The 23,359-nt window shown below is 40.3% G+C and overlaps 1 protein-coding gene across 2 annotated transcripts in view; it reads right to left on the bottom strand.

Annotated features, from left to right (window-relative positions):
* Window positions 1-23,359, bottom strand: part of TTC7A (tetratricopeptide repeat domain 7A) — a 167,593-nt gene that overhangs the window by 78,869 nt on the left and 65,365 nt on the right. For both annotated transcript variants that reach the window (XM_005416310.2, XM_031060383.1), the window contains exons 12-14: window positions 21,039-21,096; window positions 17,609-17,681; window positions 11,026-11,186 (exon numbers count right to left, since the gene is read on the bottom strand). In XM_005416310.2, the coding sequence (XP_005416367.2) occupies window positions 11,026-11,186; window positions 17,609-17,681; window positions 21,039-21,096 (292 nt within the window). The remainder of the gene's footprint in view (window positions 1-11,025; window positions 11,187-17,608; window positions 17,682-21,038; window positions 21,097-23,359) is intronic.

Raw genomic sequence — 23,359 nt, 5'->3', positions numbered from 1 at the left:
AGAGCTGACACCCTGTACTATTCTTAGTGGGGTGTTAATTTCAGAGTTCACACATCAGAGGAAGCATTTCAAATTTATTCATTCATTTGTGAGAACCTCTACAGGGCTTTGTCCTTAATGACTGAGCAACGCTTTTTTTTTTTTTTTTTCATTTGTGACATTATTTGCAACCAGTCTTACAGCTCATTACAGCCTCATAAGTGCTTAAGGGCAAATCTGCCCTACCCTGTAAGAAACATGATTTCCTTAAGGTGCTGTTTAGATATAGAATTGCTTCATTGGTTCTTCCCTGTAATAACAGTGCTTACAGTGACACCTAAAACCATGATTTCTGTCTCTTCTATGTCTGGCAACTAATCCCAGACTAATGGCCACATCTATGTAGAGAAATAATGAGTACCTGCTGGAATACAGAATTTGTGAGTACTGCTTCTATCTTTTTGTGGCACTGCAACTTTGCACTGTACTGTTGCTTAGACTGTCTTAGAGAAAAAAGAAATGATAGTTCAGCTATGATATTTTTTATGCCCAGAATTCCTGGGTTCAGGGTGCAAGTTGCTAAGCCATATAAAATGAGACATTTGCTCTGCCATGTGCAGAGGCCAATTAAATGAGATCAGAAGTAGATACTGCCTTATCTCAAATACAGCTTTTGCACCAGAACTTCGCAGGAGATCTAGGTGGAGAAATGAGTAAAGTCTAAGTTAATAACTGATGAATTTTAATTAAAAAAACCTTGCAAGGATTAGGCATGTTTTGAGCCAGTGAGGCATCTGAAGAAGTTATATTTTTCTTTTAAGACTAGACTGACCTCTAGAACATCAAAAATCTGTACTATAATTCCCTATACACTTTTCAGTGTTGCTATCACAGCTAATGAGCTGAATAAAATCCCATTGCAACAGCTTATTTAGATACTGTCCTTCACAGTATCATCACAGGGCTTAAATAATAAACTAATATTGCAGAAGTTTAACACGTTTGTTCCTAAATCAACCCAAAAATTAAGTGAAAGGGTAAGCCTTAAGTCAAGCTTGCTTTGCTGTCCTTCTTTCCCTGTATCAGTATCAGTAAACCTTTTAAAACAATGTCTTGATCCAGATGCATTTTGCTTTTTCTTTTTTTCCCCAATTGGAAGAAATGCAATGGGGCTTTGCTCAAAAGCAGTCTTACACATGTGGGATAAAATCTGTCTGCCAAAACTAAGAAATACACACTGCCTAGGGAAGTATGGAGAAGGGAAATAACACCAAAGATCACAAACGCCACTTTTCCTGCCCTGCACAACACACATTTGGACATCATTATCCTGCAGGATCTCCCTTCCTCTTTCCCACTGGCATTTTGCACAGGACCATGCCCCTGCTGTGGAAACCTTGACGTTTGCAGGTGGCCAGTGAAGCAGAAGGCAATTGCTGGTTGCCACAGAAAAAGAAGTAACATAATTCCAGAGTTGCTAGGAGAGCGGGCTTCAATCCCTATTATGTTTGAAAATCATCTGGTGTGAAGGCTCCAAAGAGCCCATATATATTAAATCTTTTCTTTCCTTAAGTGGACTTGAAAAACAAAAACCTTGTTTCAGTTGGCATTTCCAAACTGACAATGTGCAGCCTCTTGATTAAGATGGGACATAGTTTATACCCCTGGCAACAAAGAAGACTCCAGACATTTCCATCTGCTTTAACAGCAGAGCAATGAACAAGAAAATGTACCATTCAGTTTAATTTCAGAAGAATGTTTTTAATGAAAAGATAATTTAGTACATGCAACCTGACTTTTACATATAAACGTAAACGAAGTAACACTAATTCATATAAGCAATCTGGATGCATAGAAAATCAAACAAACCACAAATCCTTCCAAACAATAAACTCCCAATATTATTGTGCACAGCTTTCAACAAATCCTACTACAGAACAGCACTATAGTGGTGGCTCAAAGGCAGCCAAAATCTCAGTGCTCCCCCTCTCAGGAGCCATTCTTTCTGGAGATGTAGGAAGAGCACAGATTAAAGCAATCCCACATAGATTAAAAATCCTCCAGGGGTGAGATCAGCACAGCTGGATGGCAGCAACATGATCTACCCTAAATGAACACTGGCCCCATGCCACCTACCAGCAGCTTCCTGAGGCACACATTACTGCTAGCTTTACTTTAACACAGTACATGGGGCATCTAAGCCTTGAAGATTGCTTTGTGCAGGCCAGGAAAATCCCTGACACTCCTGCTCTCAGAGTCCTTGGCTGCTATGCAGTGCTATTTACCACCAATGCTTTGCCTGCTGTGGTGGAGCCTCCCCACCTCTTTTCAAGGCTGCACTATGAAATCTGACTAAAATCAGACTGCATCTGAGAAAACTGAGTTTTACTGATGTCCTTGCTGCTGCTTTTTTAAGCTGCCTCAAGTACTCATTCTTAACACCTGCCTTGCAAAAGCTCCAAGACCCAGGCTACTCAGCGCCCATCTGTCATATCTTCATCTTTGTCTGGCAGGGAGTCCCAATCCTGGTGGAGCCCCTGGCACCTGGGGGAGGGAGATGTTCTATATTCTTCTCCTCAAGTGCCATTCTGCAATGCTGCATCACACTGGCCTCTCAAAGCACTTCTGCTGCAGTGGTCCATGCAGGGCTGGAGGAGACCTAAAGCTGCTCCTCACAGCTGTATTGTTGTATCCCTTTGGATCATGCTGGGTTATGTCATTCCTACCGTGCACTACTGCACACTTAAACATGACTGAAATGCCAAGAGGAAGAGTTTTCCCTTTTTCTTCCCAACACAGAAAGTGCCTACACTTTGAAGATCATACAAAGTGGCTGACTGATGAAACTCATGGGGCAAGAGGCAGGGCTTCCTCTTTCACTCAGCACCACAGCTCCTTGCCAACTGGTCATCTCTCCTGTTCATTACACACACTGCAGAGACATGTATATTCCCAGCTGGGTTCAGACCCCACTGCACTACATACCCTACCATCAATGGAAAGACATTCACCTTGTCCTGAGAAAATACAAGAAAAACTACAGGAAAATCTCAAGTCATCATAAGCACCCAGATGGCAGATACAAATGGCCAGACTGCAGAAGGAAAAAATAAAAGAAAAAAATAGCATTAAAAATGTCCAGGAATTTACCCACTATGAATTTCAATTCAACTGCTTACTGGTATGAACTTGACTTGAGGTGCTAGATATCAACCTCCCGCACTTCTCCAGCTGATAGGGACATAAGGAATAGAGTTCACTGCCTTAATTTCTAACAGTTCGCATGTCCAGCCACAGTGCTCAAAAACACAATTCTATGTCATATTTGCATCATTCTGGGTTGAATTTTCTGTTGGTATATGTAGGAAAAAACTCTGCTAATGACTGTGCTGCTTGATCAGGCCATTTAGCACTCCATCCTGATATCTCCTCTTCCTCCTAAAATACAGCCTTATAACAAATTTAATGCCAAACTACATACATAGCAGAAAGCTTCAATTCAAGGTAAAAGTGAATAAGGTAAAGTAAATTATTCATATTATCTCTTTCCTGTTGTAAAAATGTTAGCATAATAGGAAATATGTCATGATATCCTACATGTTGGTAACACAGGACTTCTAGGTTATAATCTTTCTCTCCATGATAAGACCTGCATTCTTCACTATCTTTCCTTTACAAACAGAGACTAAAATATTAAGTAACACCAGTAGTGACTAATATAAAATGGTATGACTGTGCCTGCTTACATATTTGGTTCTGCAGAAATTAATGACAATGGAAACAGAAGCTGACTTACCATCTAAGATGCAATTATTGCCAATTACTGCAAATACTTCTAAGACAGTGAAGAGCAAGAGCTTTCCCTGTTTTCAGAAGGTAAAAACCACATCTGTGGCTGAAAAATTACCATACTTAGTTTGTGTTCCCTGGTGAGTTCTTCAGAACATCTGAATAAATCCACCTCCCTCTTCTTTTTGAAGAAAATACAAATCAAAACATTTTGTGCTCTTCTCATTAGATAAATAAATACTCCTAGGACATTAGAGCAGAAGTCACTCAAGTCTGAAATTTCCAGCTGGAAATAAAAAAGCCCCCCCTTTCACTGAGTGATCAGAGCATTATACTCTACTCATCTCAAGACAACATAGCTTGACCACACTGCAGACTTCTTGGAAAGTCATTTCCTGCACTGAAAAACAATTTGCTAAGCATAATGTCCATGCCTCTTCGTATTTCAGGATCTGTTCTTCAGTTTTCAGTAATGATTATCAACAGTAATTCTCAGTGAATTCTAATTTTTATTCTCAAAAACCAATTCCCAACAACAACAACAAAAAAACCCACTCTTGATCATCCTTGCATTTGAGCTTTTTTAAAAGTTTCAGAAAATTCAGAAAATATTTTCCCATACTTCCCTGGTAATCACTTTCTGAGAGCCTCAGGAAACAATTTCAGATTATTGTATCTGTATGTTTGACAGCAAACTTTTCCTAGCCTTCACCTTCACCAGATGTGAAGCAATGAAAAAACAAGACAAGCTGGGTATTTTGTTTATTGACAGTGCCTTGAAGGAGCTCAGGAAGGCTCCAAAATCCTGTTTACTGGCAGAACTGCTGCCTGAATTTGCTAACAAAAGCTTGCACCCCATTCAGCCTCACTGAATACATGTGTAGCCCCACAGCAGGAAGGGAAAGTTTAGAGCTGGGCTTCCCACACCAACACCACTTCTCTTCCTTGGTTCTCTGTTTTATTTCCAGCCAGCAAGCATGCCTTAGGTTCTCCTTGGGATCTCCATGACCCCTTTGGAGGTCACAAAATCACCCGGCAGAAACACAGGGATCTCAATCACTAAGTCCCTTCTCACCTTGGATAACCCCGACATGCACATAACTATGGCTAAACTCCATTTCTAAAAGTTCCTACTGGCAATGACTCTGCTGCCCCGATAATACACACACGGTATTTTTCAATATACTCTGGTATCCAGGGTAGACAGTCAGGGCTCCTAAACACTTCCTCTGAATATAAAGCAGAACATACTGTTCTGCTGTTCAAAAGTAGGCAGCAAAGTGTGTGTTGGGGGGACTAACTCACTGGTAAGGCAGATATACAGAGCTCTGAAGAACAGAACCCTGTGGCTTCTAGCTCAAATGAGCCATGCTAGTCCTGCATTTTTGAATCTATTCTTAAATTCCTTATGTCTGCATTTGCATAACTAGTATTAGCTCTGCAATGCCAAAACAAACATCTAGAAGCACTGCTGCTCACTACAAAGACCTTAAATGCATGGAGGCAGTAGCCATTTACTCAGATACTAGAGAAAAAGTTATTATGAAATAAAATTGACTTTTCATCCAGAGGAAAGATTTTAACCATTACTGTAAAGGCTGGAAAACTGTTTATCTGTTCCTTCCTTTCATACCATTCTAAGAAAATTAGTCTGCAGTAGGTTCCCTCTCTAAGCTCCATTTAACTCCTTTTATTCATATCCTGAACCCTACACTATGAGGGGAATGGAATTCTCTCCAGTTACCTTTGAATCCAGACCCGTAATTTTAAGATGGATTGATATGTACACTAACACAAATACATTCCTGGCACAGACATTATCTAGGGGGATATTTCTTTCCACCACATCAAGTTGGTGAATAAAAGGCTATCATGCTCACCTGCTGAATTTTTGTCTTAGATCAGACTATGATCCTTAGAGAAGCATGCATATGTCAATTTGAATCTGCCAAAAGAGGAATCCAATCTTGGATACTGTAACTCAAAATTTCATTTTGTTTCTTCATCATGAGGGGTGGGGGGGGCAGTGCCAGAAGTGAGAAAATAAATCCAAACTAGAAAAAAAAACACCCTAGAACTTTCTAATTTTTTTTAGCTCTAGGTATCTGTGTTATCTTTAATAGAGGCAAGGAGACTACCTTAAAGCTCTTCCTTCATATATTTGCCATACAAATACTCAATATCATTACTAGTACTACAGAGTATAGTCCCAATTATTGCAATATATCAGTAATGTTTTTTAAGCTTAATTCTACAAAAAACAGAGAATTGTGACATGCCAACAGAAGCAAACATTCATGGTTACTAGAGTAAAAACCCCAGCTCAACCCTACCATCTCCACATCTCCCTTGCCTTAGTGGATCACAGAAGCCTAACACATTTTGAAAACAGATCTACTTTACTGCTGTCAACAGCACTGCTGGACTCTACCACTGCCCAAAAAGATATGGCTCAAAGAAGGCATGAGTTGTTTATTTTCAACACACAAGAAAGAGCTTGACAAGCAATGTAAAGAGAATTCAAACTAGAAATTAGTTGAATCCTGCATTTTGAGATCCTGATTTTACATCAGGGTTGGAGGGGTTTTTTTGAGGCAAATGGAAGCACCTGGTAAATGGCATTGCTTATATTCCACAGAATAGCTCTCCCCACAGTAAGTCTGCACCAGACTATGACAAATAAATCTTGCCAGACGATTACTTCACATGGCCTTAATGAAATTAATGTAGCAGTGATGAAATCAAGGACATTTTCTGTCAGTACACCACTTCTAATCTAGAAGAGAACTTTATATTTTGAGGGCTGGCTGTAACAAATAAACCATTTCTGCTAAAGCAACACCAACACCAAGACAACATGCGCAATTCCCCAAGCAGAATTTACTTCCTTTTTTATAAACACTTTCCAAGATATACATTTAATATTTATTGGCATTCTGAGCCTTTTTCACTCCATTAACAGTAATTACTCTTGTGCCAGCTTTTTGTAGAAGAAAAGCACCTGCATTTGACACCTACACTGCCCCAGAATACCAACCCACATGTTTCTTTTTGAGTCTTTATGTGTAGAACAGCAGTGCTTCCCAGAAGTTTTGTTATTTCTCTTTGTAACTAGTTTACAAACTCTGAGAGGCAACAGAACAGTGTCTTACAGTCTAGAAAGAGAAGGAATATTAACATCTGTTCATTTAAGAGAGTTACAACCCCAGTGCAACATGCAGAACTGCCACAGAGACCCGGTCATTTAACAAAATATTCACCATCAGATTGGGCAGCAATTAGATGATGTGACATGTTATGCCAGAGGACTGCATTGTTCTAACATAATGGGGAGACATCCAGGAGACATGAAACTACCCAGTGAACAACAGAATAGGTTTGGATAAGCAGTCTGGGAGCAATAGAGTATCCATAAAATGGATATGCTATTTCCAACTTTATACTTGGTATAGACATTCATTTTTTTCCACTGCTGGAAGCTAACCAATTAAAGTTAAAAGATGACCAGAGAGCAAAACAGTAGTCTGGAAGAGGGGCTGAATTAGAAAGGCAAAACCACTTTTATACAAGCAAAACTGGAAGGAGGAAATATTACTAGCTGAAAATAAAGGAGCATGTTAAGCTCTGTGGTGGATTCTGCAGGCTGCTAGACCCATGGGACTTCTCCATGGAACATTGTGAGATGGATACAGACTTTAAAAAGCAAAATTCTTTCTAAATAAACAATTAACTACTTTGAGAAGATCATCTGGAGGGCAAAGGAGTGTTCACTAACATTATTTCTTCCCCAAGACAAGCCTGTGAAGGTAATCACTGCCAGACTCAGGTAGAACACTGCCCAAAGGCTGGCCTTTGAGCTGGAAAAAAATTACAGGAACCCATCTTCAGAAAGGCTTATGATTAGCATTACTGACCTGGAGGGGAGACACCTGATGCTAACAGGAGTCTTCTTACCCAAATGCGCTGAAGATAGTCCTTTTGAAAATATATACCAAAGCCAACTGTTGGTACAGCATTCATTCATTCTTTTAAAAGCACGCCATCACTGACAGGATGTAAAATCACTAAGTTTTATCCTGGGCAGCCTCATCCCATAGACAGGTGTCAGTAACTTTTCAGATGATACCTTCCATGTAAAGGTTGCTATTTCTATCTTTTACAGCCATGGCAAGACAGTGTATTTCTTCTGGCTCAGCCCAGCTTGCAATATGTTCAGCATAGTTGGCTCTCATTCTTCTTTTATGAAGTCTTCCTCTGTCATTGCTTGACAGTACATTCAAGTGTTCAAATTCAGTCAGTGATTCAGTGACTGGAATGTAATAGATTTATTACCAGATGCCACCTTTCCAGAAGTCATCTTCCTAGGTTCATTTTGTGCCTTTTGGATATCCAGCTCTTCAATAGCTCAGTCCAAACCACTGCATCTTTCACTGTATTGAGTGCCTACATTTCACATCCCTACTCCCTGAGTACCACATCAACTTCTGAAATGTACAGTAAATGTTTAAACACATGAACAAGGGGCACTTTCAGGCATATTTGGGTCAGTGTCATGAAGTTCATGCCAAAGGATGTTGTGTGTTAGCTGAGCAATGCAGTATATTTTTTCCAACTGCTTCAGCCAACAGCCAACCACATGAACTACCCTAAAAAATTTCTTCTTTAAAATTTGTAATAAAAGGATTTAATATAAAACAAAAAAAGCAGCAACTAACTCATTTTAATTACATACAGAGACTAGGGAAACAGTAGGAGATGGCAGTAGTTTGGGTCAGCTAAGTCCTTAATTTTTTACATCCTATGCTTTCTTTTATTTAGGATATACATCTAGGTAATGCTCCTGGGGTTTTTTTCTGCCATCTACAGAGCCCTAAGGTCCTTTAATGTAGCTTTCATCATCTTTTCTTGATACACGCCATCAAACTGTGCTTCCAAAAAGAGATGTCATTAGGAAGGGAGCCCCCAGGCACCACATTACACAGTTGCCTGGTTCATATAAATGTGAATTGGAAAAAGTCATCAACCACTTTTAAATACAGCTTTAAAATCATGCAGTTGAACTTGCCTACACTATTTACATGAAACATCTTGTAGTCATTCCATACAGTAGCAAAATTAGCATTTTTCTATAAGGCAGTAGCAACTGGAGACACACAATAGCATCAGGTCTTTGGCCCTTCAAAGAGGTTTCACAAAGCAGTAAAGCCCTTCTAGCATAAACTGCACTATAAAGCCTAAAATGGTTTCAAATTTGGTACAAATTATAGATGTACTCTGTTATTTTTGCTTTCCCCCTCCTTATTGGATTCTCATTCCTTTTTTTCAGAAACACTTGCTTTAATTCTATTTTTTAAGCTTTTTTTTTTCTTGCCTTGCAACTCTGACATTCTTTCTCCATTCCCTCACTCATGAGTTATTTGCTGGCTGATTAAGAGAAAGACGCACATGGAGACAGGGCAGTCACACAGCAGAGGCAAGTAGCCAGCCCCTACTCCTTCATCCATGCACACCTGGGAATGAGTCTCGCTGTCCGCCTTGTTACACAGCCCTGTGCCTGCAAGGAGCAAAGAGGGGCCCTTCCAAGGGCACAGACTTAGCAAGGCTGTGTCTAGGGGCAAGCATGAACCTGGGCCTTCACTACCAATACTAATTGTTTCTATCAAAACCAACCAATTCTTCAATTCTGCTACTCCTTGGCAAAGGTCTTTGTGCACATCAAAATTCGCACCCACAGAAACATAAGAGATAACAGCCTTATCAGCTTTGGGGAAATCAGATTACCAGACAGCACAAAGGAACCCACCCAACTACTTTGCATACAATGCTTGCTATGTTTTGTCCTCCCCTGAAACATAAATAATCAGTAACTGCTGGGGGAAAGATTCAGGACATGATGGATCAGTTGGTCAATTGGACAAGGCAAACACTCTTCTCCTGACATAAACAACCTCTTCCTCGATCTTATGTATCTTTAGATGTTTTTGTAGTCTTCAACAAACATCTGATCTCCAACGGTACAATGTGACCTTTGACTGTATGAGGGTTTTTACTTTGTTTATTACTTTAAAACTCTAAAACACAATTCAGCAGCCATTGGGCTACTTCCGGCTTCAGTCATACCTATGATCACAATCTAAAGAGCAGAGCTGGCTTCATTTTAAGAGTGTTTCCATTACTAGTTTCCACTTCATTCACAAAGAAGCACAGTCTTAGCTCCTCACATATACAAAGTAACTAACCTCAAAAGCACAGGCAGCAAAGCTATTTTAAATGGCAACATGTAGTTTGCAATAAAAACATTATATGGTGATACAGCACTGAAAGATCCTAAAGCATTCAAACTCACATTTACAAAGCGTCAATCTTCCTATGACCTGCCTTTGCTCTGTTTAGAAAATATTCCACCAGCTTCTGGACTAAACCTGTGGAGGCTGTTCCCTTCTTGCTACTGAGAATGTAGGCTATCTAAAGGCAATGATGCACAGGTTTAGAACACTATTTAAGCACAGGCAATTCCAAATGAAAGTTGGTTTTCCAGCAATGCAATAGGATTTTCTGCAGTTTGGCTGAGAAACTCAGCTAGTATGAAATCACCAGATAATACTAGAGTAGCTTTAATTTTTGCACAGAACAGACAAATTCATTGTTTTGAAAGGTCATGACAGTAAATTGCATGGAATTCAATTTACCTCCCTCAGATGGATGAGGGTCTGAGTCAAACAGAGAACAGTGGAAGTCTTTGGCTCCAGGAAGTCTGTGCTGATTCAAACCTACTCCTAGGCAGGCAAATTGTCCTTCCTCTCAGCTATACATTATCACAGCTTGTGATTTTCAACGGATCTTTTTCCCCAGATGTCATATTGCAGCAAATTGTGTCATAGATGATCATCAAAACAATGGTCATTGCAAGACAAATTTGTTTTTAACCAGGGAATGACCAAATATAAAATTACTTGTGATACAGACACTGTCATAGTTGTCTCACACTCATTTCTCCACATCCAAAGTGAAATACAAAAAACTACAGAGAACAACACCATCAGCACAATACAGAAAGACAAATACTGGAAAAGAAAGCAAGTGTAATGATTATAGAGAGACTGTGAAGACAGAAAGGAAAAGAATACCCTCCCCAGGAGGGGAGTGACACATCTGTAACACACGTGATTTAACAGGCTCCTTGTGTGTAACTGAGAACAACAGCTAGTGAGCAGTTCATTCCTGACTGGATGCTTGGCACCAGGCAACAGCTCTTACCTAAAGCTTTCTGGGTATTCAACAACAGCCATGTTGATAACATCCAGTGCATGCTGATAGTGCTTCTGAGCTGAAAAGAGGAGGGCCAGTAGATGAAGTGAATTCATGTCATCTTTGCACAGTTGCAGGGCTTCTTGAAGATGGTCTATAGCATCTGAAATCTAGAAGGAGATGGGGTAGAAATAACAAGAGAACACATCACTCTTTCAGTCCTACATTATACCTCAAAAATAAGAACAAATACAGTAAATAGAAAAGAAATTCTGAAGAAGTTCTGCTTAGGCACCTTCTACTATCACAACAGGCTGCCAAAATTAACAGACTGCACTGCTTGAAAAAAACCCACACATTCTAGAGAAAGAAGTCTGCAGCATTACTAAATCACTGCTTATAAACAAGAGCAGCAGACCTGATCCCATCAACCCCCTCATCCTCTGGCATGGTGATTCTATGATGTAAATATATCCACCACAGATGCCCAACTCTCAGCTCCATTTTCTAGGATGAGCGGCTGGCTCTTCACCTGGGGGTGAGCATTGCACTTCTCTGCTGCATTTTGTCTCTCATAATGGCTCTACAAAGCCTTTCATGATTTGGATCAATAACATAAAAATTAAGTTTCAATGTTCAAGGGTAAAAGAATCAAGATTTAAAATGCTGTCAGAAAAAGAAATGTATTTGCAAGCAGTGATGTAAAGAGCAGTCCTGACAGTCACAGCAGCAGCATGTTATTAGAACCAAGTCTCACTTGGCAGAAAACTTAACATCTATAATGAATGCAAGTCTATCACACACTCTTTGTGATCCAGTACACTATTTTAGGCTATCTGTTCAAAAGGGAACTTCTTAGCAGATTTTCTTTCGTTTGTTTACTGGTAAGTTTTATGTAGAGGATTTTCTTTAAGATTCTCCAGTGTCTGAAATTACTGCTACATAAATTACTGCATTTCTGTGGCTCTGGAAAGCTGCAGAAAACAAAGCATAAAAGTGTATACATTTCTTTTCCTCGTGTATACTTTCCTGCTCCTTCTCTTAACGAATGGAGAATGTAGTTCCTTCTTTTCTACTATGAAAATTTCCCACCTAGCAAAGCTTTACAGACATTCTTCTACCCTGACATACCACCAGTGTCAAATTCCCACCGCCTCCACAGACCTCTCACAAAAACAAGTAACACATAACTAAGGAAAGCAACAATGACACCGCCTGCAGCTGCTACAGAGGTTGTTGATTACCTAAAGTCCAGGTATCCTTCTGGGAGCAGTGTATATTCTGTTCATAGGACAACTTCATCCAAACGTCCAAGTGACATTTCTCTCTTGCTGTGTACACATGAGCCATGGTACTTAACTACTGTATTACTGGTGACTCCATGCAAGCCTGGAGATCAGTGTGACTGCTCCAGACATAACCCCAAACTGCCATCTGGCCCACAGCATCAAAACTGCTGAATGTCCTGGCTTGGATTCAGACTGGGATACATGACTGACTGCTCAGCTTTAATGAATTACTGCTTGTCAGTGGAGCTACTTTAGCTATATGTGTTATTAAAGCCTGCTGCAAAGGTAAACACGTTGACCTAATCACCCATGTTACCTCAGCAGTTTACTAGAACACATTTTCATACAACGTAAAAATTCTAGCAATGAAAAGACAAAACTTGGAAGCCAGGACCAGACAGTGGTGGGCCCAGATCTGCTTGTCCACAAAGTTCTTCAGTAGATATACCAGAGGTATATAAATTTGACTTGCTAAAACAAAGCTGCTGTCAAGACTTCTTGCACTCAGGACTAAAAATCCCTTCTATTTCTTTCTATTTCTCTGTCTCAGAGCTGCACAAGTACTCATAAAGAAAATACAAGTTTGGGGAAAAGTTAATTAGAAGAAAACCTGCAAATCAAACAACTGGAGAAGACTTGGAGCAACCTTTTCCAGATGATCCTGCTTTGAGCAGGGATTGAACCGGGTGATCTCTACATGTCCTCTTCAAACTATTCTATGATTAAGACTTGGGAAGGGGATCGTAATTTGCTAGTATGAATCAGGCAAAGAATAACACTTGCAACGAATGCCTTTACTGTGGGACTTGAAAATTGTAGGGGCACTTGACCTTATTCATGGGAGAATATGCAAAATGAGACTTGCTTTACGTGTTGAAAATGACTCAGGATCAAACTGCAGGTAGGTCCACACCCCTAACAGAGGCTGGCCATCCAAGAAGCTCTCTGACTCTGTTGCAACATACATGAAATGGAGCAGCAAAAAAGTGAGTTGTGGTCACTCCTGCAAAGCTGTGTCTGCTGGAGAGGCAGCCACATACTGCTGGAAGAAATGTCATCTAAAGTAATTCTGTTCTGTAGCATGGGGCCTGCAATGGTTACATCTCATTTCAGTTCTTCCCTCTTGTACCATCAGAGTCACAGGCAATGGCTGGCTTTGAAAATTAATCATGCTTCCCTGGTACCTAATTTATTCACTTGAGTCCAAAAAGACTCCTTAGTGCTGTAACACCATTACTAGCCTACACAGTACTGCTGCATAATTAGAAACAGTGGACAAAAATAATATGAACTCTATGCCTTTACAGAAACAACAACCTGCAACAGACCAGATGCAATGAAATACAAACTAAATTTCTAGATCAACAAAAGCAAGATATTTGGCAGCAGTCAACATAAAACTTCTTTTGAAAGATGTATTTTTATTTAAGTAACTATAAAATTTGAGAAAGATGGAAGCTGGTGTCACCCCAGATGGCACCCTGAAATGTCAGGGCTTTATCAGAGGCAGACTGCCAGTTTAAAATTCCCAGAAGTACTGCACTTGAAAATAATCTTATTTTAGCTGGACTGCAAGTCTAAGTAGGGCCTACAATTAGAAGAAGTTACAGTTCCCTGATTTATCATTCTGTTAACAAATATACCACATGTTTTGCATGGCACACAGGTATCTTCACATCACACTGATTAGGAAGCAAAGATGCTGCAGTAGACCAGAAATAGCATCTTGCAGCACTACCAAAATATTGCCACAATATGGATTGTTTAGGCTGCCTCTTATATAGTAGGATTTATTTCAAAAATGCTATGTGTCTCCTTAAAAACAATGGTGGTATGTCACAATTACAGGTATAAAAAGGAAAACAGACTGAGTGTAAAAAATACTTCCTAACAGTGGAATGAACTTGGGTATTTTAAACAGTAAATGAAACAGGAACCCTTAAGAGGAATTTTCAAGCCTTATAATTTCACATCAGTTGACAGTTACACTTAATTAACCATTACAACTACCCACTCCATCTCTTTTTATAGCATGGAAAGGAGAAAGCTTTACTGACTGGCAAGAGTTTCCATTGAAAACAGACTTGCTACAGTTCACCAGAACCTCAAGAAAGTAGGTATACACCTATGGGTTATTACTTAGTTCTTCCTACAAGCCATTCTTGATCACCAGAACAATCTAAGCTAGGATGTAGGCAGAAAAGCAGCATGTTGCTGTTCAGCAGAGGAGGCTGTTGGTGGTCTGGGAAAAAGACAGACCAGAACTACCTACATCCAAGCAGTCACTGAAAGAAACACCTCTTTAATGCCTCCTAAAACAGAGCTCCCCTCTTTGGGCAGACAGCAGTCTCTCCTCCTTGAAACAGAACAAAAACTGGGCAAAACAGGTGAAATATTTTCTCTGGTCTCTTAACTGATGTTTATCTTAGCTGTACATCCAGACACTTGGGAAGGAAGTAGATATTTTCTGGATAGTGCCACTTGAAACTTGAGGTCTCTTGGAAGTCCACAGGAAACTGGTGAGACTCACAGAGCTCAGCTGCTGACCCTTAGCCATCTTTCATTTTCACAAAAAGAAAGGTTAGATCTAATGAAGTATTAAAATGGCATGATGCCTATATATGTTGTTTTTACATATTCAATACTGATTTACATGGCAGTCAAGGTCACAAACACCACCACCCCAAAAAAACCAGATTCAACACTTAAAATTAACAAGAGGGCTGCTGACTCTAGAGAGTCATTTCCATAGAAACTGGTCTGCTTTTTAAAAAACGAGGCAATGCATTAAAATCAGTGAGCTTTAAAATGTTCATTCTACCTTGTTTTTGCTGATCCAAGTGCTGTTACCACAGAAACAGGAGATGCAGCCGAACCAGGCACTGTGAGTGGGGAGCTACCAGTCTCATTTGTCACTGGGCTCTGCCAGCTGCCAGCCAGGCACTGCAGGTGGAGATATCCACTGCAGCAGGTACAGACCCTGGCCTCCAGGCACTCCAGTTCAGGGGGAAAACCAGACTTGAGAGACCCTCCTTACAGAACAGGTTATTCTACACTGAATATTTGGCTGAAAAATCCCCTAAAACACTCTGGGGCTGATGTAGACCCTCCCAGTCTTCCCAGCAACTCCAGTGGTCTTTAAGACATGCACACATACAATGCTCATTATCATCATTTTTTATCTTGGTTGCTGGTGGTTTCAAATGCCAACTCTGCATGAACCTTTTACAACCATTCCTCCTCTGTCACATCCTCATCTCATGTCAGAGGGATGCCTATGTTTTTCCATCTCCCCTTTGCCTTGCCCAGTGGTGACAGAGACAAGTGCTACTGGAAATATTTTACAGCCTTCCAAGGAAGATGAATTGCTCCAGCTTCACTTGGCACTCTACTGGTCAGCTGCCTCTCTTGCTTTGTTCCATGAAAACACTCGCTTATCTATGCAAGCTGATACCTATATTTTTCAATGCTGGGTACAGTTACCTCATTTATTGACTCTGACTATGGAAACAAAAAGGCCTATTTGTTGAGAAAAACATTGAGGTATTATATTATACTACAACCTACTATGTAGAAAAGGCCTGATTTATTGGTATTATAGCATTGCCCGATGAAAGCCCTGTGATGTTCAATAGTTAATGCAATCTATCAAAAAAGGTGTCATTTATCTTTCAGTTAATCAGAAAGAGAATATATTAGATACTTTAAATAATTAAGGATATTAAAAATGCATTACCAAATGTTTATCATTAAGTAAACTGGCAAAAGAAGAGTAGGGTATTTTACAGCAGTCTAAAAATAAAGATGTCTCAGGTATCTCCTCTCTGTCCAAGCATGCATTAAAGATTTATATCTCACTTGATGGGAGAAGAGCAGGAGCACCATGGCAGGGGTCAGGCTGACACTACACAATACACTGAGATCACACAGCTGTGGGAGCAGAGGCGACTGGCACAACATCAAGGATGAAAACACACAGGTGAACTAGACAAAAGAGGAAAGTGAGCACGGGGACAAGATACTGAATAGAACGAACAGGAGGGAAGGGAAATGAAGCAACAAGAGAGATGAAACAACACAGCAAAGACAGGCTACAACCAGTAAAAAAAAAAAGGTAATGAGTTAAAATGTCAGTAACAGTGAAAACAAAAAAAAAATCAATGACCACAAAAATCTTCATTTTATTTTTCAGGATATTTCAGCTGAAAAGCCGTAATTCTTTGCTCATGGCAAGCAGAAGAGGTAGCAAATCAGACCATCTCCCTGTGAGGCAAAAGCTGTGAGAGAAAAAAGGGTAGCTGGGTGTTTTTAAATGAAAGACCCTGAGCAAACTGCATCATAAAGCAGCCAGTAGGCAGATGAGAAAGTTAAATAAGCCATTTTAATTATCCTTTCTTATTGCAGGCTCACAGCACACTGCTCTCATTATGAAAGGGTTACAAAAGTGACATTATCAAGAGGGTGCTCTCTTGGAACAATTAGTTTAACCTAATGAACACACGGCTCCCCTAATTAGCTCAGGAAAGTAAGAAATACCCAACTGTTCAACTCCATAGCGTAGACCAGGGAGAGAGAACTGCAGCAAGTAGAAGGCCTGCCAAAGAAAGAAACTACAATGATGAAATTTCAGATCTAGCTAGAGAGGTATTTAAAAAACAGAAGCTGCTCCAATAAAGACTTTAGCTTTTAAACAGAAAGGACAGAGAAATACAACACCCCAGTTTTAAGAAAAAGGGGCAGAAAAATAAAGCACAGCCCAAGTGGTTGAGTTTTTTTTTTTGAAAGGCAGTGCAGAGCATTTTCTGATCAGCTTCATTTTTATGAGTTAACACCTGCAGCAGCATTCAAATGCCAACTAATCCCACTCTCTGCAGAGCTCCAGCACGCGTCAGAGCCTGGCGTCAAACGTGCCCAAGTTTGGAATAAAGCGATCCCGGTGCGAGATCTGGCACCACACGGAGCCAGGCACAATGGGACAGCCTCTGGAGCGGCCTGCAGCAGGACACAGTGACACCAGGGAGCAGCAACAAACACACCTCCTCATCCCACACACACAGGGCTGCTCCCAGACTGCTCAGGAGTTAGAGCTGAACACATTCCTCAGGGAAGGCCATTCCTTGTGCTACAGAATTCTTATTTTTAGAGTACGAATTAAAAAATATTTTACATAAACATATTCTGACTGCTTGTTACTGGTTACAATGCAGGAAGGAAGGGACCCTGTTTAGCAAGCCTGGGTCTTGTTCAACTGAACTGTCCTTCCACCCTCCCATGACTCAGTGGTTTCCAAATATTTCACATACCTGTCTGACAAGAGCCAGCTGCAGTGAGAGGTAGAGGATGATCTGGTGATCTTCGGGGGCCAGGTCACGTGCTCTTTTAAGGACAACCACATAAGACAAAAACAAAAGTGACTGTTAGATTGCACTTTGCAGAACTCCTTCACCATAAGTCACATAAGCACAGAACAAAACCCAGTCTTTCCCCACAGAAAACTAGTCCAGTAATGGCAGAGCACACTGAAACTAGACAAAAAGCAGAACAGTGCTGGCCTGGCTAAGCCAGAATCCCAGAAAAAGTATGAGAAACACAGCTGCTTGTATAACATCCAACTTACATGCTCCTTTATTAAATGCCACTTAATATTTTGGAACTTGGATAACTAATATAGAAAAAGTAGCTCTGAGCACATAACAAACCTATCAAAGCATTATTTTAAGTAATTCAGGTGACAGACATAGTTGTCTAAGTTGTTCCTATACTGCCACTTTTCAAACATTGAGAGAGGGTTGGATTAGCACTCAAAAAGTAATCACTATGAGCATGTAGAGGACTAAAGATCAGGAGCCTGTGACACAAGCTGGTGCTCAAACATACAAAACATTCTCCACCCTGCAGCTTCTAGTTTAATTTTTGACAGCAGACTCCTAATTTGGAAAGGGAAGACACTGAGGGAGGAATGATTTGATGACAGGAGCTGCGCCTGGACCAACACCAAGGCCCTTACTTGTCAAACTTGGACTCAGATACTCCCTCCCAGCTCACAGCAGGCACTACACTGAAATGAAGCCTTGGCTAGAGAAGGCTGCAGTGTCTCCAGAACCAGATGTGCAGGCCCTCAACAAAGTCTTGTAGAAGGCAGGGAACAGGGATGGACAACCTGGGCAGAAATGTCCCCTCTCAGACTATCCTAGGCATGAAACTGCAGTGTGAATTTGCTAGCCTGTGGAGAAGCCATTAACCAAGGCAATGCTGGGATAGTGTCTTGGGGAACCCAGTCTAGGAGGAAAGGTGGGGCAGCAGCTCATGCCATCTGGCAGCCCACTCCAGGAACCAGTGGATTCTCCCCTTGTGACTCACAGAGCTCACTCACAGCTCTGCAGCACAGGGAAGTCACTTCACATGGGAGAAATGGGGAAGAGGAAGGTCCCTCATAGCCAATTAACATTTCCTGACCTCTTTCTGGGCTGCATTCCAGGACACCAGGGAAACCTGCACCTGCACTGCCAGGCCCAAAGTGAGCACAATTAATGTCCTTATGAGGGAGAAACGACAGGCTGACAATACTGGTGGTTAAAACCCATGCCAAAACTATTGATTTGCTAATAATAAACAAGTAGCAATAAAATAATTCCTTTAGGAAACAAACCACACACTATTTTAACGGCAGACACTTTTCAAATACCATCTTGGCCTGGGAGCAAGATGATTTTGAAGCTGATTTTTATAACTAAAAGCTCTAGAACAAATTAATTTAGTATGGACTGAATATGTCCTGTAACTCTGTAAGTCAAGGTGGCACTCAAGTGTTCTGAAGCAATGCCGAAGACATCAACATGCAATTAGTACAGGTGAGTCACTAATTTCTCCTTCCACTTCAAAAACCACAAAAAAACTCCCAAACCCAAATAGTCGCAACCCCCCCAACCAAAAAAATAGCCAACCCCCCCCAAAATTGCAACAAACAACAAAACTCCACAAGGTAGAACCCAGCTTTGCCCTAAGGTGTTATACAGGGTGAGTCACCTCTTTACAAAGTGTCTCTTGTGAAACCTTCAGTAGCCTCTCCAGCAATGAATAACAGGGGAAAGTTCACAAGAGTGTAGCAGATGAAATTAATGGTGCTTTTGGAAAGAAACAAATGATTGTAACTCTACTGCTCATTTTCCTCAGAAGGAATCAGAAAAACATTTGGTGCAGTCTTCCAGCTGAAAAGGCCCCTTACTGAGATGACTACAGGCCAAACTATGGTCTGAGAGATCATATAAGCTCTTCAAAAAAAGGCAAAAAACAAGGAAGGCACAAAAAGGAAGGAAACCAAACATAGGCATTTAGAAAACACTAGTAATCAGCTCACTGTCACATTCCTGTTGGCTGACGTTTGAGTAACTAATGTTTGGCTAGAAGCTTGTCTGCCTCCTAGGTAGAGTTAAGATACCATGAAAACAAGTCACAGCCAATGAGAAAGGTCACAGGATAATAAACAAGGAAGTTGAAAAGCAGTGCAGCACCACAATTCCTTAAAATTGGTCAGCAGTTAATGTACGACACTGGAGTCCACAAACTGGTGTGATTTGAAAGTACACTCCTCATCCAAATAGTGAATGAATAAATGGCTTCTAGAAGTTTTCTCTCTCAGATCTCCATAACGTATATACCCAGAATTGTATCTGTGTGTTTCAGTTCTTGCACTCGCTACAAAACCAGTGTAAGACAAACATGCTGGGCTCCTTCTTGGTCAGCATCAGCAAAAAAGCTAAGATTCTTTAACACTGTTCAAATTGTTAAACCTGTACTTTGAGATACCAGAGTTCTCAAGTTTTCTTCACTTATGTAATTATGACAACAATAAACCCAGAATTAGATCCTTCAGCCCAAGACTAGGACCACATAAGCTTCCATTTAATTGCTATCTATAGTCTGTAGGCATCTACATTTACAGTGGGTTGTAAATTGTGAATGCAATTGTAAAATGTAAATAACTGCCTGAACACCACCCAGTATATTTTGGGTGGTGTAATTTAATCACAACAGGGTCAGGAAGCTCACACCTTAATGCTCTATCCCACAGAATGGACAAAGTACAAGCAGTTGTACTTGACGTCTCAAGCGTAGTTGCACAAGAGTGTAATTCACAGTTGCTTCCAGAGTGGAGCCATTGTATCAGTTTTCCCCAAAAATATAGGGATGAAGGAGAGGTGAGTGGTGCCTACTTTATACCACTAGCTCTGGAACCTCCTCTCCCAACAACAGCTGATGTAGACACTCATTAGGACAACAATTATTTTCTCCCCTAGGTGCCCTGGTGCCAGGTCACCCCATAGCTTACACCCTGATGGTGGAGGTGCTTTCCGACCATGACGGAAATAGGATTGTAAGCCTGCTTCACACAGGAATTGAGACAAAATTAGCTTTCCACGTCTGCCAGCTGGCATCATGTGAGGAAGCTGCATCTCCCAGCACTGTAGATCTCACTGCAGCTAATTTGGGGCTAAGGTTTTTTTCTGTAAGGTGGCAGAACAGTACTCTTACCTTGGATATTCAATCAAATAACCACTGCATTTAGCCATCACAAAAATGGTTTTGACAGAGTACCCCTGAAATCTAATGAACTGTTTTCAAACTTTCCAGCACGGAAGCCTTACACAAAGGAAAAAGAAACATAAAAAGAAAAATTTTTCTGAATTAATGAAAAAAATGCACAAAGCAAGTATCTGCAAAATTCCTACTCACCTCTCCAAAGACTGAAGTGCTTTCTTGTTTAATTCATCCTGAGTGCTCTTTAGAGTAGCTGTAGGACAAGATACAATACCATTTAAGTGTTAATTCAATGTTTCAGATCAAATAAATAAATGTATAGAGTATTCAAACTGGGAACATAAACACTATGGAAATCTCTGTGTTTGTGCATGTGCTCATTTTGACATGAATTCTCAAATTCATTTTTATTAAAGATTATTTTAAGTCCTTTGTTTGAAATACTGAATCATTTTTTATTTATATATGCCACTGAAGGGGGCTGGGAGAAGGGGTCAAACACTAACTAGATACCAAGAAGATAACAGGTCCTCAGCCAGACTGCTGCAAATGTTACAAGCAGTAACCTGCATCACACTCTGATTCAGGTACAGTATGTGTACAGAATGTACACATTCACCACCATCTTCATTGGAGGGTGCTGCAGGTGTAACAGGGAACACCAGCAGCCAAACCTACAGCTCTGTGACAAAACACCACCATCTTTGAGACCACAACAGACTTTAGATTACTTCAGATGTGACATTAGCCACTAATGCCCTTCTAATGTCTCTAATTGCTTGATTAATGGATCCTGCCCAGTACACACATGTATCAATGTATAAATTAATTCCTACCTAAAACCAGAAAAGGAAGAGAAGAATAAGCTCTTGTTATACCTGGGTATCCTAAGATATCATCATCAAGATCAACAGGAACAGAGGAAGAGCTTAAAGGAACATGGCTTTCTCAGACACAAAACATCTGGAAACCTAGTGATGATTTTTAGAAATGCATTGGCTGTCTTGTTCTGGTTCTTGCACAGCAGTTGTTTCTTGTTCTGCCTATCCTGAAATTGAGAGCTATTGATCAACAGCATAAGGAAGTGATGAGTAGTTAATCCATCAGCAAACAACACCCGTGAATGTATCTGATTTGATACATCAAGTCAGTGTATGCTCCAAAATAGCAAGTTACTAAGTAGTATATAATAACGCAACAAACCCAGTGAAATTCAAGTATTCTTAAAAGTTACTAAGAAGAAAAGAGATGTGTTCTTCTGCAAGACCTGCAAAGGTAACCAGTTTCTTTGCATTCTGCAATATGCCAGTGGGTAAAATTTTGTAATTAAATTATTTGTTGCAGTAGCTATAGTGATCAGACCTTTTGTACTTCTACATCTTCCAACAGTTCTTCAGAATACCAGCTTTATTTGGGAGGAACAGCAATCTTCAGGATTTCCTAATCATAAAGATCAGAACTTGCTTAGGTCACAAAACCTACTCTAAGATAAAAAACTTATCCAAAAATTTGTATTTTAAATAATAAATTTTAAGACACGGACTTTCATGTAAAATGCAGAATCTATTAAAAATACATCACTCTCAGTAGCCTTAAATCAGGCTGCAAAACACTGGATAAAGGTAACAAAGGAAGATTTTTGGAAAAAAAAAAATTAAAGAACCAAGATTGATGTAAACAAAAATGCTTGACGAGACATTGGAAAGGATTTGATCATACCTATAAACATCCCTACAGAAAAAAATCTGACATTCTGTTTCTCGTGGAAACTACCATTCTTTACGTTACAGAGCAATTCTGAAGATGTCACACAATAAGAAAGACCGAAAGAAATGTTACCGTTTGTCCCTCAAATTAAACACCAAATGGAAAAGCTAGAACTTCGAGCTTCCACCTCTTAAGACATTTGACTAATGTTCAGTTTGTAGTCAGAAAGAACACAAAATATGTTGTGGAAATGATGTGATTACTGTACAACTAGTCAGCTTTGCCTCTGCATTACTGGGAAACAGCATGTGACTCCCACCTCCCACAATATGGACTGCATCTTCAGCTACCACAAAGGTGGAATGCTGTGTGCAGCTTGGCATCCACAACAGAAGACATGGTTCCATTGGAACAAATCCAAAAACGGGCCATGAAAATGGTTGGAGGGCTGGAAGACATCTCCTACACATAAAAGTCGAGAGAGTTGTGTCATTTTGCAATCTGGAGAAGGGTCAAGGGAGGTTCTCTTAATATTTCAAGGGGGTTTTAAAGAAAGACAGAGAGTTATTTTTTTACCAGGTCCTATAAAGACAAGACAAGGGGTAATGGTTTTAAACTAGAAGAGGGAAGATTTAGATTATATACAGGAAGAAATTCTTTACTAGGAGGGTGGCAAGACTCTGAAACAGGCTGCCCAAAGACATTGCAGATGCCCTACCCCTGAATTATTAAAGAAATCTGCAACCCACTTGTATCACTGAGAAGCTCTCACTTCAGACAAAGAAAAGTTTGCACTAAGGAAACAGAAC

This window comes from Geospiza fortis, unplaced genomic scaffold (genome assembly GCF_000277835.1).
Source record: "Geospiza fortis unplaced genomic scaffold, GeoFor_1.0 scaffold41, whole genome shotgun sequence".
In the NCBI taxonomy this organism is placed as follows: domain Eukaryota; kingdom Metazoa; phylum Chordata; class Aves; order Passeriformes; family Thraupidae; genus Geospiza; species Geospiza fortis.
The sequence above is the reverse complement of the archived record's forward strand: the minus strand, read 5'-3'. Positions and strand labels throughout refer to the sequence as shown.